The sequence below is a fragment of the Pseudophryne corroboree genome, chromosome 1 (assembly GCF_028390025.1).
Source record: "Pseudophryne corroboree isolate aPseCor3 chromosome 1, aPseCor3.hap2, whole genome shotgun sequence".
Lineage (NCBI taxonomy): Eukaryota > Metazoa > Chordata > Amphibia > Anura > Myobatrachidae > Pseudophryne > Pseudophryne corroboree.
Window position 1 is genome coordinate 563738239 of NC_086444.1, and position 16079 is coordinate 563754317.

The 16079-nt window shown below is 46.7% G+C and overlaps 1 protein-coding gene across 1 annotated transcript; it reads right to left on the reverse strand.

Annotated features, from left to right (window-relative positions):
* Positions 1 to 12932: 12932 nt before the first annotated feature.
* Positions 12933 to 14697, reverse strand: LOC135035615 (E3 ubiquitin-protein ligase Topors-like). Its single transcript, XM_063954356.1, is given in 2 exon segments — positions 12933 to 13884; positions 13887 to 14697. Coding segments are annotated over 2 exon segments (1566 nt in total). The 3' UTR covers positions 12933 to 13129.
* Positions 14698 to 16079: the final 1382 nt, after the last annotated feature.

Here is a 16079-nt window from a genome sequence, read left to right on the forward strand (position 1 = left end):
TATGCGGTGATAATGGTTTGCGGTCACCTCTTTCCTAGCTTTAATCAGTGTAGGAATAACTTCCTCCGGAATGCCTTTTTCTTTTAGGATCCGGTGTTCAACCGCCATGCCGTCAAACGCAGTCGCGGTAAGTCTTGGAACAGACAGGGCCCCTGCAGCAGCAGGTCCTGTCTGAACGGCAGAGGCCATGGGTCCTCTGATAACATCTCTTGAAGTTCCGGGTACCAGGCTCTTCTTGGCCAATCCGGAACCACTAGTATAGTTCTTACTCCTCTTCTTCTTATTATTCTCAGTACCTTGGGTATGAGAGGTAGAGGAGGGAACACATAAACCGACTGGTACACCCACGGTGTCACTAGAGCGTCCACAGCTATCGCCTGAGGGTCCCTTCACCTGGCGCAATATCTTTTCAACTTTTTGTTGAGGCGGGACGCCATCATGTCCACCTGTGGTCTTTCCCAACGGTTTACCAGCATTTTGAAGACTTCTGGATGAAGTCCCCACTCTCCCGGGTGGAGGTCTTGTCTGCTGAGGAAGTCTGCTTCCCAGTTGTCCACTCCCGGAATGAACACTGCTGACAGTGATAACACGTGATTTTCCGCCCATCGGAGAATCCTTGTGGCTTCTGCCATCGCAATCCTGCTTCTTGTGCCGCCCTGTCGGTTTACATTGGCGACTGCCGTGATGTTGTCTGACTGGATCAGCACCGGCTGGTGTTGAAGCAGGGGTCTTGCCTGACTTAGGGCATTCTAAATGGCCCTTAGTTCCAGAATATTTATGTGTAGGGAAGTCTCCTGACTTGACCATTGTCCTTGGAAGTTTTTTCCCTGCGTGACTGTCCCCCAACCTCGAAGGCTGGCATCCGTGGTCACCAGGACCCAGTCCTGTATGCCGAATCTGCGGCCCTCTAGAAGATGAGCACTCTGCAGCCACCACAGCAGCGACACCCTGGCCCTTGGAGACAGGGTTATCAGCCGATGCATCTGAAGATGCGATCCGGACCACTTGTCCAACAGATCCCACTGAAAGATCCTTGCATGGAACCTTCCGAATGGAATTGCTTCGTAAGAAGCCACCATTTTTCCCAGGACTCGCGTGCAGTGGTGCACCGACACCTGTTTTGGTTTTAGGAGGTCTCTGACTAGAGATGACAACTCCTTGGCCTTCTCCTCCGGGAGAAACACTTTTTTCTGTTCTGTGTCGAGAACCATCCCCAGGAACAGTAGACGCGTTGTAGGAACCAGCTGCGACTTCGGAATGTTCAGGATCCAGCCGTGCTGTTGTAGCACTGCCCGAGCCAGTGCTACTCCGATCAACAACTGTTCCCTGGACCTCGCCTTTATAAGGAGATCGTCCAAGTACGGGATAATTATAACTCCCTTTTTTCGAAGGAGTATCATCATCTCTGCCATTACCTTGGTAAATACCCTCGGTGCCGTGGACAGACCAAACGGCAACGTCTGGAATTGGTAATGACAGTCCTGTACCACAAATCTGAGGTACTCCTGGTGAGGATGGGTCTCACCGAACCGTCCGGTTTCGGTACCACAAACATTGTGGAATAGTAACCCCATCCTTGTTGAAGGAGAAGTACCTTGACTATCACCTGCTGCGAATACAGCTTGTGAATTGCCTCCAGCACTGCCTCCCTGTCCGAGGGAGCTGTCGGCAAGGCAGATTTGAGGAAACGGCGAGGGGGAGACGTCTCGAACTCCAGCTTGTACCCCTGAGATACTACCTGTAGAATCCAGGAATCCATCCGTGAGCGAGCCCACTGGTCGCTGAAGTACTTGAGACGGGCCCACACCGTACCTGGCTCCGCCTGTGGAGCCCCAGCGTCATGCGGTGGACTTAGAGGAAGCGGGGGAGGGCTTTTGTTCCTGGGAACTGGCTGTATGCTGCAGCTTTTTCCCTCTACCTCTGCCTCTGGGCAGAAAGGACGCGCCTTTAACCCGCTTGCCTTTCTGGGACCGAAAGGACAGTACCTGATAATACGGTGCTTTCTTCGGTTGTGAGGGAACATGGGGTAAAAATGTTGATTTCCCAGCTGTAGCTGTGGAAACGAGGTCCGAGAGACCATCCCCAAACAACTCCTCACCCTTGTAAGGCAAAACTTCCATGTGCCTTTTAGAATCAGCATCACCTGTCCACTGCCGAGTCCACAATCCTCTCCTGGCAGAAATGGACATTGCGTTTATTTTAGATGCCAGCCGGCAAATATCCCTCTGTGCATCTCTCATGTATAAGACTGCATCTTTAATATGCTCTATGGTTAGCAATATAGTGTCCCTGTCTAAGGTATCAATGTTATCTGACAGGGAATCTGACCACGCAGCTGCAGCACTGCACATCCATGCTGAAGCAATAGCTGGTCTCAGTATAATACCTGAGTGTGTATATACAGACTTCAGGATAGCCTCCTGCTTTCTATCTGCAGGCTCCTTTAGGGCGGCCGTGTCCGGAGACGGTAGTGCCACCTTTTTTGACAGACGTGTGAGCGCTTTATCCACCCTAGGGGATGTCTCCCAACGTGACCTATCCTCTGGCGGGAAAGGGTACGCCATTAGTAACCTTTTATAAATTACCAGTTTCTTATCGGGGGAAACCCACGCTTCTTCACACACTTCATTTAATTCATCAGATGGGGTAAAAACCACTGGAAGCTTTTTCTCCCCAAACATAATACCCTTTTTTGTGGTACCTGGGGTAATATCTGAAATGTGCAACACATTTTTCATTGCCGTAATCATGTAACGGGTGGCTCTATTGGAATGTACACTAGTCTCATCGTCGTCGACACTGGAGTCAGTATCCATGTCGACATCTGTGTCTGCCATCTGAGGTAGTTTTAGGGCCCCTGATGGCTTTTGAGACGCCTGGGCAGGCACGGGCTGAGAAGCCGGCTGTCCCACATCTGCTATGTCGTCAAACCTTTTATGTAAGGAGTTGACACTGTCGCGTAATTCCTTCCACATGTCCATCCACTCAGGTGTCGACCCAGCAGGGGGTGACATCACATTTAACGGCATCTGCTCCGCCTCCACATAAGCCTCCTCATCAAACATGTCGACACAGCCATACCGACACACCGCACACACACAGGGAATGCTCTGACTGAGGACAGGACCCCACAAAGTCCTTTGGGGAGACAGAGAGAGAGTATGCCAGCACACACCAGAGCGCTATATATATAGGGATTCACACTACCCACAGTGATTTTTCCCCTATAGCTGCTGACATTACACAGATTGCGCCTATATTTAGTGCCCCCCCTCTCTTTTTTACCCTATGTAGTCTGGAAACTGCAGGGGAGAGCCTGGGGAGCGTCCTTCCAGCGGAGCTGTGAGGGAAAATGGCGCCAGTGTGCTGAGGGAGATAGCCCCGCCCAGGGTCGGACTGGCCCACAGGGGTACCAGGGAAACCACCGGTAGGCCCCACTGCCTGAGGGCCCACTCCTTCCTCTAGGGATCAGGTTTCAGGCTGTGCACTTGTATTATACATGGTAGATATGTTGCATTACACTGCACTAAACTATTGTGTATTTCAAGCCTCTGTGGAGGCTGGCCACACCCCCTTTGTAAGCTGGCCACACCCCTAAGTATGGAACCCTATAACTGCATCCCCCCGGTGGTCCCTTCATGCCCCAGTCCGACACTGGCCCCGCCCCTTTTCCGGCGGACTTCTCCCGCTTTTTTATATGTATATCTTGCAGGGGATTTTACACATATATAGGCCCTCATTCCGAGTTGATCGCTCGGTATTTTTCATCGCATCGCAGTGAAATTCCGCTTAGTACGCATGCGCAATATTCGCACTGCGACTGCGCCAAGTAATTTTACAATGGAGATAGTATTTTTACTCACGGCTTTTTCATCGCTCCGGCGATCGTAATGTGATTGACAGGAAATGGGTGTTACTGGGCGGAAACAGGCCGTTTTATGGGCGTGCGGGAAAAAACGCTACCGTTTCCGGAAAAAACGCAGGAGTGGCCGGGGAAACGGGGGAGTGTCTGGGCGAACGCTGGGTGTGTTTGTGACGTCAAAACAGGAACGACAAGCACTGAACTGATCGCACAGGCAGAGTAAGTCTGAAGCTACTCTGAAACTGCTAAGTAGTTAGTAATCGCAATATTGCGAATACATCGGTCGCAATTTTAAGAAGCTAAGATTCACTCCCAGTAGGCGGCGGCTTAGCGTGTGTAACTCTGCTAAAATCGCCTTGCGAGCGATCAACTCGGAATGAGGGCCATAGTCATAATGACTATATTATGTGTTTATTTTGCCAGCAAGGCACTATTATTGCAGCCCCCCCCCCCCCCCAGCGCCCTGCACCCATCAGTGACCGGAGTGTGTGGTGTGCATGGGGAGCAATGGCGCACAGCTGCAGTGCTGTGCGCTACCTTGATGAAGACCGAAGTCTTCTGCCGCCGATTTCCAGGAACGTCTTCTTGCTTCTGGCTCTGTAAGGGGGACGGCGGCGTGGCTCCGGGACCGGACGACCGAGGCTGGGCCTGTGTTCGATCCCTCTGGAGCTAATGGTGTCCAGTAGCCTAGAAGCCCAAGCTAGCTGCAAGCAGGTAGGTTCGCTTCTCTCCCCTTAGTCCCTCGTAGCAGTGAGTCTGTTGCCAGCAGATCTCACTGAAAATAAAAAACCTAAATTATACTTTCTTTTCAAGGAGCTCAGGAGAGCCCCTAGTGTGCATCCAGCTCGGCCGGGCACAAAATTCTAACTGAGGTCTGGAGGAGGGGCATAGAGGGAGGAGCCAGTGCACACCAGGTAGTCCTAAATCTTTCTTAGTTGTGCCCAGTCTCCTGCGGAGCCGCTATTCCCCATGGTCCTTACGAAATTCCCAGCATCCACTAGGACGTCAGAGAAAAATACATTCATTGCATACTATGAACCATCGTAATAGGCACATTCTGAGTAAGACATAATGCTCCCACAGCACTTGAACGCAAGTTGGGTATACAGAGCCTTACCTCCTCACAACTAGTTTTACCTTTCCTTTCAGACAATAGGAACTTATGATTTTAACCATTTCAATGATATGGGTGAGTGAAGTTCTCCCTCAGCATTTCCCTCAATGATTCTCACATATCTGCATTAGCGTGAGTGCAAGTACCCCCCCCCCCCCCCCCACACCCCATTATCACAATATAACCCTACACTACTAAAACACTAGTAAATCCAGGGAACAGGTGAAAGGCATGAAACTTGCCTGTCCTGCATCTACTTATTAAGGTGCACCCTAGATTAAAACAGAGGAGACCCTCTTTCAGACTATGTACCCTAGATTACGCTCACAAGGGTGAGAAAAGCATCAGCTGTGAAGGGATTAAACATTTGTTGTGCAATATTGAAAAATGTAACATCAATGCTAAAGACTGAGTAAATCCTTAACTACTATGTTCAGTTACAGATGTGTCCTCTAATACCTAGCATCTTACCGCCAGGGACGTGCAGTGAGGTAAATGGCTGAGGAGGCGCTGGCTAGCATCAGAGCCAGATTTACACACAATATAGGAGCCAAAGGGTTCATGTGGACATTATACACAGGTGCAGAGTAGTGATGAGCGGGTTCGGTTTCTCGGAAACCGAACCCCCTCGAACTTCACGCTTTTTACACGGGTCCGAGGCAGACTCGGATCTTCCCGCCTTGCTCGGCTAACCCGAGCGCGCCCGAACGTCATCATCCCGCTGTCGGATTCTCGCGAGGCTCGTATTCTATCGCGAGACTCGGATTCTATATAAGGAGCAGCGCGTCGCCGCCATTTTCACACGTGCATTGAGATTGATAGGGAGAGGACGTGGCTGGCGTCCTCTCCGTTTAGATAGAGAGTGAGACACTTGATTTACTGGAGCATTAGGAGTACTCAGAGAGTGCAGAGTTTTACTGATAGTTATACTAGTGGTGACCACCAGTTTTATTTATTATTTAATATAATCCGTTCTCTGCCTGAAAAAAAACGATACACAGTCACATACCATATCTGTGCTCAGCCTCAGTGTGCTGCATGATAATATCATCTATGTATATCTGACTGTGCTGAGTAGTGCTCACTGCTCACACAGCTTAATTGTGGGGGAGACTGGGGAGCAGTTATAGCAGGAGTACATATTTAACAGTGCACACTTTTGCTGCCAGAGTGCCAGTGTGACTGACCAGCAGTGACCACCAGTATATTGTCTGCCTGAAAAAGTTAAACACTCGTGTGGTGTTTTTTTTTTTAATTCTATAAACGCATTCTGCTGACAGTGTCCAGCAGGTCCGTCATTCATTATATTTCTATCTTCTTCATACTAGTAGTTTAGGAGTCTTAAGTGCTGACAGTGTCCAGCAGGTCCGTCATTATATAATATATACCTGTCCTGCAGTAGTGATATATATATATTTTTTATATCATTATCATCCAGTCTATACTAGCAGACGCAGTACGGTAGTCCACGGCTGTAGCTACCTCTGTGTCGGCACTGGCAGTCGCTCGTCCATAATTGTATACCTACCTGTGGTGGTTTTTTTTTTTTCTATCTTCTTCATACTAGTAGTTTAGGAGTCTGCAGTGCTGACAGTGTCCAGCAGGTCCGTCATTATACAATATATACCTGTCCTGCAGTAGTGATATATATATATATTTTTTATATCATTATCATCCAGTCTATACTAGCAGACGCAGTACGGTAGTCCACGGCTGTAGCTACCTCTGTGTCGGCAGTCGCTCGTCCATAATTGTATACCTACCTGTGGTGGGTTTTTTTTTTCTATCTTCTTCATACTAGTAGTTTAGGAGTCTGCAGTGCTGACAGTGTCCAGCAGGTCCGTCATTATACAATATATACCTGTCCTGCAGTAGTGATATATATATATTTTTTATATCATTATCATCCAGTCTATACTAGCAGACACAGTACGGTAGTCCACGGCTGTAGCTACCTCTGTGTCGGCAGTCGCTCGTCCATAATTGTATACCTACCTGTGGTGGTTTTTTTTTTTTCTATCTTCTTCATACTAGTAGTTTAGGAGTCTGCAGTGCTGACAGTGTCCAGCAGGTCCGTCATTATACAATATATACCTGTCCTGCAGTAGTGATATATATATATTTTTTATATCATTATCATCCAGTCTATACTAGCAGACGCAGTACGGTAGTCCACGGCTGTAGCTACCTCTGTGTCGGCACTGGCAGTCGCTCGTCCATAATTGTATACCTACCTGTGGTGGGTTTTTTTTTCTATCTTCTTCATACTAGTAGTTTAGGAGTCTGCAGTGCTGACAGTGTCCAGCAGGTCCGTCATTATACAATATATACCTGTCCTGCAGTAGTGATATATATATATTTTTTATATCATTATCATCCAGTCTATACTAGCAGACGCAGTACGGTAGTCCACGGCTGTAGCTACCTTTGTGTCGGCAGTCGCTCGTCATCCATAAGTATACTAGTATCCATCCATCTCCATTGTTTACCTGAGGTGCCTTTTAGTTGTGCCTATTAAAATATGGAGAACAAAAATGTTGAGGTTCCAAAAATAGGGAAAGATCAAGATCCACTTCCACCTCGTGCTGAAGCTGCTGCCACTAGTCATGGCCGAGACGATGAAATGCCATCAACGTCGTCTGCCAAGGCCGATGCCCAATGTCATAGTACAGAGCATGTAAAATCCAAAACACCAAATATCAGTAAAAAAAGGACTCAAAAATCTAAAATAAAATCGTCGGAGGAGAAGCGTAAACTTGCCAATATGCCATTTACCACACGGAGTGGCAAGGAACGGCTGAGGCCCTGGCCTATGTTCATGGCTAGTGGTTCAGCTTCACATGAGGATGGAAGCACTCAGCCTCTCGCTAGAAAAATGAAAAGACTTAAGCTGGCAAAAGCACAGCAAAGAACTGTGCGTTCTTCGAAATCACAAATCCACAAGGAGAGTCCAATTGTGTCGGTTGTGATGCCTGACCTTCCCAACACTGGACGTGAAGAGCATGCGCCTTCCACCATTTGCACGCCCCCTGCAAGTGCTGGAAGGAGCACCCGCAGTCCAGTTCCTGATAGTCAGATTGAAGATGTCAGTGTTGAAGTACACCAGGATGAGGAGGATATGGGTGTTGCTGGCGCTGGGGAGGAAATTGACAAGGAGGATTCTGATGGTGAGGTGGTTTGTTTAAGTCAGGCACCCGGGGAGACACCTGTTGTCCGTGGGAGGAATATGGCCATTGACATGCCTGGTGAAAATACCAAAAAAATCAGCTCTTCAGTGTGGAAGTATTTCAACAGAAATGCGGACAACATTTGTCAAGCCGTGTGTTGCCTTTGTCAAGCTGTAATAAGTAGGGGTAAGGACGTTAACCACCTCGGAACATCCTCCCTTATACGTCACCTGCAGCGCATTCATCATAAGTCAGTGACAAGTTCAAAAACTTTGGGCGACAGCGGAAGCAGTCCACTGACCAGTAAATCCCTTCCTCTTGTAACCAAGCTCACGCAAACCACCCCACCAACTCCCTCAGTGTCAATTTCCTCCTTCCCCAGGAATGCCAATAGTCATGCAGGCCATGTCACTGGCAATTCTGACGAGTCCTCTCCTGCCTGGGATTCCTCCGATGCATCCTTGCGTGTAACGCCTACTGCTGCTGGCGCTGCTGTTGTTGCTGCTGGGAGTCGATGGTAATCCCAGAGGGGAAGTCGTAAGACCACTTTTACTACTTCCACCAAGCAATTGACTGTCCAACAGTCCTTTGCGAGGAAGATGAAATATCACAGCAGTCATCCTACTGCAAAGCGGATAACTGAGGCCTTGGCATCCTGGGCGGTGAGAAACGTGGTTCCGGTATCCATCATTACTGCAGAGCCAACTAGAGACTTGTTGGAGGTACTGTGTCCCCGGTACCAAATACCATCTAGGTTCCATTTCAGGCGATACCGAAAATGTACACAGACCTCAGAAAAAGACTCACCAGTGTCCTAAAAAATGCAGTTGTACCCAATGTCCACTTAACCACGGACATGTGGACAAGTGGAGCAGGGCAGACTCAGGACTATATGACTGTGACAGCCCACTGGGTAGATGTATTGACTCCCGCCGCAAGAACAGCAGCGGCGGCACCAGTAGCAGCATCTCGCAAACGCCAACTCTTTCCTAGGCAGGCTACGCTTTGTATCAACGCTTTCCAGAATACGCACACAGCTGAAAACCTCTTACGGCAACTGAGGAAGATCATCGCAGAATGGCTTACCCCAATTGGACTCTCCTGTGGATTTGTGGCATCGGACAACGCCAGCAATATTGTGTGTGCATTAAATCTGGGCAAATTCCAGCACGTCCCATGTTTTGCACATACCTTGAATTTGGTGGTGCAGAATTATTTAAAAAACGAGAGGGGCGTGCAAGAGATGCTGTCGGTGGCCAGAAGAATTGCGGCACACTTTCGGCGTACAGGCACCACGTACAGAAGACTGGAGCACCACCAAAAACGCCTGAACCTGCCCTGCCATCATCTGAAGCAAGAAGTGGTAACGAGGTGGAATTCAACCCTCTATATGCTTCAGAGGTTGGAGGAGCAGCAAAAGGCCATTCAAGCCTATACAACTGAGCACGATATAGGAGGTGGAATGCACCTGTCTCAAGCGCAGTGGAGAATGATTTCAACGTTGTGCAAGGTTCTGCAACCTTTTGAACTTGCCACACGTGAAGTCAGTTCAGACACTGCCAGCCTGAGTCAGGTCATTCGCCTCATCAGGCTTTTGCAGAAGAAGCTGGAGACATTGAAGGAGGAGCTAACACAGAGCGATCCGCTAGGCATGTGGGACTTGTGGATGGAGCCCTTAATTCGCTTAACAAGGATTCACGGGTGGTCAATCTGTTGAAATCAGAGCACTACATTTTGGCCACCGTGCTCGATCCTAGATTTAAAACCTACCTTGGATCTCTCTTTCCGGCAGACACAAGTCTGCTGGGGTTCAAAGAACTGCTGGTGAGAAAATTGTCAAGTCAAGCGGAACGCGACCTGTCAACATCTCCTCCTTCACATTCACCCGCAACTGGGGGTGCGAGGAAAAGGCTCAGAATTCCGAGCCCACCCGCTGGCGGTGATGCAGGGCAGTCTGGAGCGACTGCTGATGCTGACATCTGGTCCGGACTGAAGGACCTGACAACGATTACGGACATGTCGTCTACTGTCACTGCATATGATTCTCTCCCCATTGAAAGAATGGTGGAGGATTATATGAGTGACCGCATCCAAGTAGGCACGTCAGACAGTCCGTACTTATACTGGCAGGAAAAAGAGGCAATTTGGAGGCCCTTGCACAAACTGGCTTTATTCTACCTAAGTTGCCCTCCCACAAGTGTGTACTCCGAAAGAGTGTTTAGTGCCGCCGCTCACCTTGTCAGCAATCGGCGTACGAGGTTACATCCAGAAAATGTGGAGAAGATGATGTTCATTAAAATGAATTATAATCAATTCCTCCGTGGAGACATTCACCAGCAGCAATTGCCTCCACAAAGTACACAGGGAGCTGAGATGGTGGATTCCACTGGAGACGAATTGATAATCTGTGAGGAGGGGGATGTACACGGTGATATATCGGAGGATGATGATGAGGTGGACATCTTGCCTCTGTAGAGCCAGTTTGTGCAAGGAGAGATTAATTGCTTCTTTTTTGGTGGGGGTCCAAACCAACCCGTCATTTCAGTCACAGTCGTGTGGCAGACCCTGTCACTGAAATGATGGGTTGGTTAAAGTGTGCATGTCCTGTTTATACAACATAAGGGTGGGTGGGAGGGCCCAAGGACAATTCCATCTTGCACCTCTTTTTTTTTTCATTTTTCTTTGCGTCATGTGCTGTTTGGGGAGTAGTTTTTGGAAGGGCCATCCTGCGTGACACTGCAGTGCCACTCCTAGATGGGCCAGGTATTTGTGTCGGCCACTTGGGTCGCTTATCTTACTCACACAGCTACCTCATTGCGCCTCTTTTTTTCTTTGCGTCATGTGCTGTTTGGGGGGTGTTTTTTGGAAGGGCCATCCTGCGTGACACTGCAGTGCCACTCCTAGATGGGCCAGGTGTTTGTGTCGGCCACTAGGGTCGCTTAGCTTACTCACACAGCTACCTTATTGCGCCTCTTTTTTTTCTTCTTTGCGTCATGTGCTGTTTGGGGGGTGTTTTTTGGAAGGGCCATCCTGCGTGACACTGCAGTGCCACTCCTAGATGGGCCAGGTGTTTGTGTCGGCCACTTGGGTCGCTGAGCTTAGTCATCCAGCGACCTCGGTGCAAATTTTAGGACTAAAAATAATATTGTGAGGTGTGAGGTGTTCAGAATAGACTGAAAATGAGTGGAAATTATGGTTATTGAGGTTAATAATACTTTGGGATCAAAATGACCCCCAAATTCTATGATTTAAGCTGTTTTTTAGGGTTTTTTGAAAAAAACACCCGAATCCAAAACACACCCGAAGCCGACAAAAAAATTCGGTGAGGTTTTGCCAAAACGCGTTCGAACCCAAAACACGGCCGCGGAACCGAACCCAAAACCAAAACACAAAACCCGAAAAATTTCCGGTGCTCATCACTAGTGCAGAGGTATAAACGCCTAGAAATTTGGTGAGTTTTGGTAAGAGATATGCGGAAAAGATAGGCAGGTGTGGCACTGCCTCACCTGCCATAGACTTTTTACTCCGGAGTTTTGACTATAAAAATGATTACAATAACACAAAGAAGATATTTCTAACATATTCATATACTTTATACAGTCAAAACTCTGGTGCAAATGTTAGTATGATAGGAAAGGCTCTGCCTCACCCCACCGCACGTCACTGCTTAGAGCCACATGGTGCAACATACCCAGCGCAACTGTGATGCTACAGCACTGGTAACACAGCAAGTCTTTTTTCAAGTTTGGCGTCCAAATGGCATCCCACTCGCAGACAAAGCTGCTCACAGGGAACCAGAAACGTTAGACTGCGACTTTTCTTGTGCATGTATAAAACACATACAAAGTCGCAGGCGAAGCAAAATGCGACATCACAGAAGGAACAGCCGCAGCGACTCGTATCAAAACTCTTTTTACACAGATTTGAGGCTCAGTCGCACACAGATGTACAAGTATCACAAGCCCCAAGGGTCAGTGTATGCTAGCAATGTAGCCTTATCACACCTGGTTGTTACATCAGTGCGAATAAGACACACATTTTGAGGAAATAGGACACTTGGTGCAGCCGTGTAGCACAGACCCTGGCCCACAGAGAGGGGCTATTTGGCATGACTTGAGTCACAGTATATGAGGACACATCTGTATCACTTCAAATACAGTTCCTTAGAATATCAGCTACAAAGGTGTTAGCCTCCTACTTTGGTATTATCATCAATAAAGACTTTGCCATTCCTGAAATTAGCCGGTTGTGAGGGCTGAAATTTCTGGTGCACTAAACTCATATGAGCTATCTGAGGAGCCAGTCTTGAAAATGGAAACTTTCTACAATGATATAATGTAAAATATATCCTCTTGGAAGCAGAGTGAGCTGGCACCTGTCAGAACACGGGCTGTTACTCTCCTTAATACTCAGGTATACAGATACCTGCTGAGAAGATGGTCAGCTTCATGTGAAAAGGTGACTATAGAAGGTACCTTAAAGCTGTAATACACAGTAAGTGTAACGTGTTTATGTGTTTCTTGCTCATATATTGGTTTAATGCATATTCTAAAGGTATCCCGTTACTATACATGGTACCATTCTGCTCCAACAGACAAGAGGACAGCATATAAATATTAGGGCAGACAATACGATTCATAAAGTAGAAGGTGACGCTTGGAAACCTCACACTGGACACAAAAACTGCATATTCACGAGGTAAAAAAGTGCCACACATGCACTGTACAAATGGAAAAAAAATACACAAAGAACATTGGATCATTTTTAAAAAGAAATTGTGTATATTGTAATAAACTTAACCTTAAATTAATTAGTTCAGCAAGAAAAAAAAAGTTAAAAGTGTTGGCACAAGGTGCAGTCATATTTCCAAAGCACCATTAATCATATCGGCAAATTGAAGACATGTCAATTAGGTCATTCTTGTACCCATCTGAGTCTCTCTCTGTGGAGGTCATGCCAGTCTCTTTCTCACTGCCAACTTCTACTTTATGACTGCTTTCTTTTTTTCCCATGAGTCTCCAGATGATGAGTTTTGTACTTTCTCTTACCACCAGGTTTGCCAGGCTGACTGTGCTGTGAGCCAGTTGTGTTAATGCGGCTGCTTGAATGACTTTTTGATTGATATCGATGATGTGGCTTGTCAGCAGTAACACCATTGTGCCTTCTTGGATCTTTCCTTTCAGAGTAATGCTGCAGCTTATATTCTGGGCTGGCAGAGCATCCAGAGTAATGACCTCTACTATAGTATTGCTCATATCCAGCCGTGTCCTGGTTTCGACTGTAATAGTTATATTTCCTTTGATACATGCTCGGATAGTTGTCTGCAGGAAAAGAATTGACATTATCACGGCACCATGATCTCCCTCTGCTACGGTTTCTGCTTCTCTCTATGCTGGATCCACATCTTTCTCTGGAGCTTTCACTTGTCAGTGGCACAGTCTGGCATTGCCACAACAAGCTCCTGTCTCTACTCCTTTTTTCCCTCCTTGACTCAGTGCTATGACATAAAGTGAATGGCTTAAGTTGAGGCTTATTAGTTTGCTCAACAGCCACCTCACAACGGGAACCTTCTGAGTCAGACGACAGCTCAACATGTTCTGGGGTTCTTTCAGCCAGTGGTTTAAGATAACCCACTATGACACACTCATCTGAGAGAAGGCCCTGGTCCTGAATGCCTTCATTTAAATTATCTTTTAAGTCCTTGGGGGTTAGCCTACTGCTAGCAGGTTCTTCATCTGAGTGTCTACAGCTGTTAAAACATTTGAAGTTGCCTGTTGCAGTGTGATGTAAGAAGGGCCTGGGGTTTCATCGTCCCAGGGAGCTTGCCCAACTGCAAGAGAAGATGAGGGCACCTCTGGTTCCGAATTCGCTTCATCTGGAGATATAATAGAGGACTCTGATCGTCTTCCTTCTTCATAAGAAGGAGCAGGACAATCATAGTTGGCATGCTGGTCATAAGCTTCCATATTGAAAGGATAGCGGGCAAAGTTGATGAGTTCCTGCTCTTGAATTTGTCTCATTGCCCGGACTTCCTCACTGGCTTGTAGTCTGGATTCCAGCTGTTGCATCATTTGATGTATATCGATTTGAATGGATGACGGATTTGTATTTCCTTCAGAAGGAATACCATTATCTTGAAGTGTAAACCGAAATCTAGGAACCACAGCAGAGTCACTTAATGTGGGCCGAGGAATACCATTATCTTGAAGTGTAAACCGAAATCTAGGAACCACAGCAGAGTCACTTAATGTGGGCCTCAAAACATACTCTTTGAAATTATCTTCTGCTTCCACACTATGAAATATCGAATTAAATGGCCGTTTGCATAGGGGGCACACAGCTTTGATTATTGCCCATTCCTTGATGCACTTGAAGCAAAATTTATGAAAACATGGGTTTAGGTGGGAGACATTATCAAAATTTTCCAGGCATATGGGACATTTGGAGTCAGGAGACTCATCTGCTGGTGTTCTATGGCTCTGCAATAGCCTTGCCACAGCTGCTGGTGAAAAATCAAAATCAACTTTGTAGTCACCTGCAGTCGATGACCGCATCTGCAAAAGAAGCAAACTATATGTAAACATTTGGAGTCCATCTATCACCTTACTTGTATACGCAGATTCCAACTTTAAAAAAAAAAGAGGAATACAGGGTGTGTCCCTCTAGTGTAGCATGGTGATATATATTTAAAATGATGGATCTCGCTTAGCCTAGATATTATATCCTTGTTCTAAGATGGTGTAATGGTTAGCATTACTGCCTCACAGCACTGAGGTCATGGGTTTGATTCCCACCATGACCCTAACTGTGTGGAGTTTGTAAATTCTCCCCGTACATTCGTGGGTTTCCTCCCACAAATATACTGGCAGGTTAATTAGCTCCCAACAAAATTAACCCTAGCGTGTATGTCTGTGTGTACATGTGGTAGGGGATATAGACTGTAAGCTCCACTGGGGCAGGGACTGATGTGAAGGGCCAAATATTTTCTGTAAAGCGCTGCGGAATATGTGTGCACTATGCAGTATATTCAATTGCTGCAGCACGGACGGTACACCAGGAACAGGGTTCCTCCTTTCAGTAAATCCTCCTTCTGGACCTTCCAATAGAAACTCCTCAGGATTTCACATGTGAAATCCTGAGGAGTTTCTATTGGAAGGTCCAGAAGGAGGATTTACTGAAAGGAGGAACCCTGTGTGACCATTTGGAGGTCCAGACGCTTTTTTGTCTATCACTAAACCCGATAGACAAACTTTAAGGGTACGGTTTTCCTCATAAAGACTTAGATAAATTGTTATAAAGATATAACACTATATATACTTTCTGTTTTTTGAGGTTACCTAAATCCTTCCAAAGACCTATGAAAGATTCATCAAACTAATAAGTATTCTCTGTACAAACTAAATAATTATTCTCTGTGTGTGCGCTATTCTATTTGGAGGTTTTCTATTCTTGTTTGTTACGTTTGTGGAGTGTTGGTGGAACTTCATTTCCTCTACTGAGAAAAGCAGCCACAGTTGCGCAAGTGTGACTGTCTACCCATTGTTGTCCGGTACACCAGGAACGCCCAAATCCGACAATCGGATTTGGCCGCTAATGCTTTTCGGAAAGGATCCGACTTGAATTGAATTTACCCCTTTATAAATAACTGCTAATAAATAATAAAACACTGTTTCAGGGGGCGGGGTTATTAAATTTAGGGTCTACGTATGGGAACAGTAAAAAGATCACCACAACTTTGATTATTGTAAAGACTTTTTTTTAAATTCAAACTAGGCATACAATTACATTAATTAAACTAAATGTATAAAAAAATTCAGTTACTCAAGCATCACACTAATGAGTAGCATAGCTCCGCTCCCAGACATCCATGAAGCCACGCCCCCATTCGCTGATTGGCCTGCGTCTACCTCAATACTAAAGTAATGGGGACCATCGA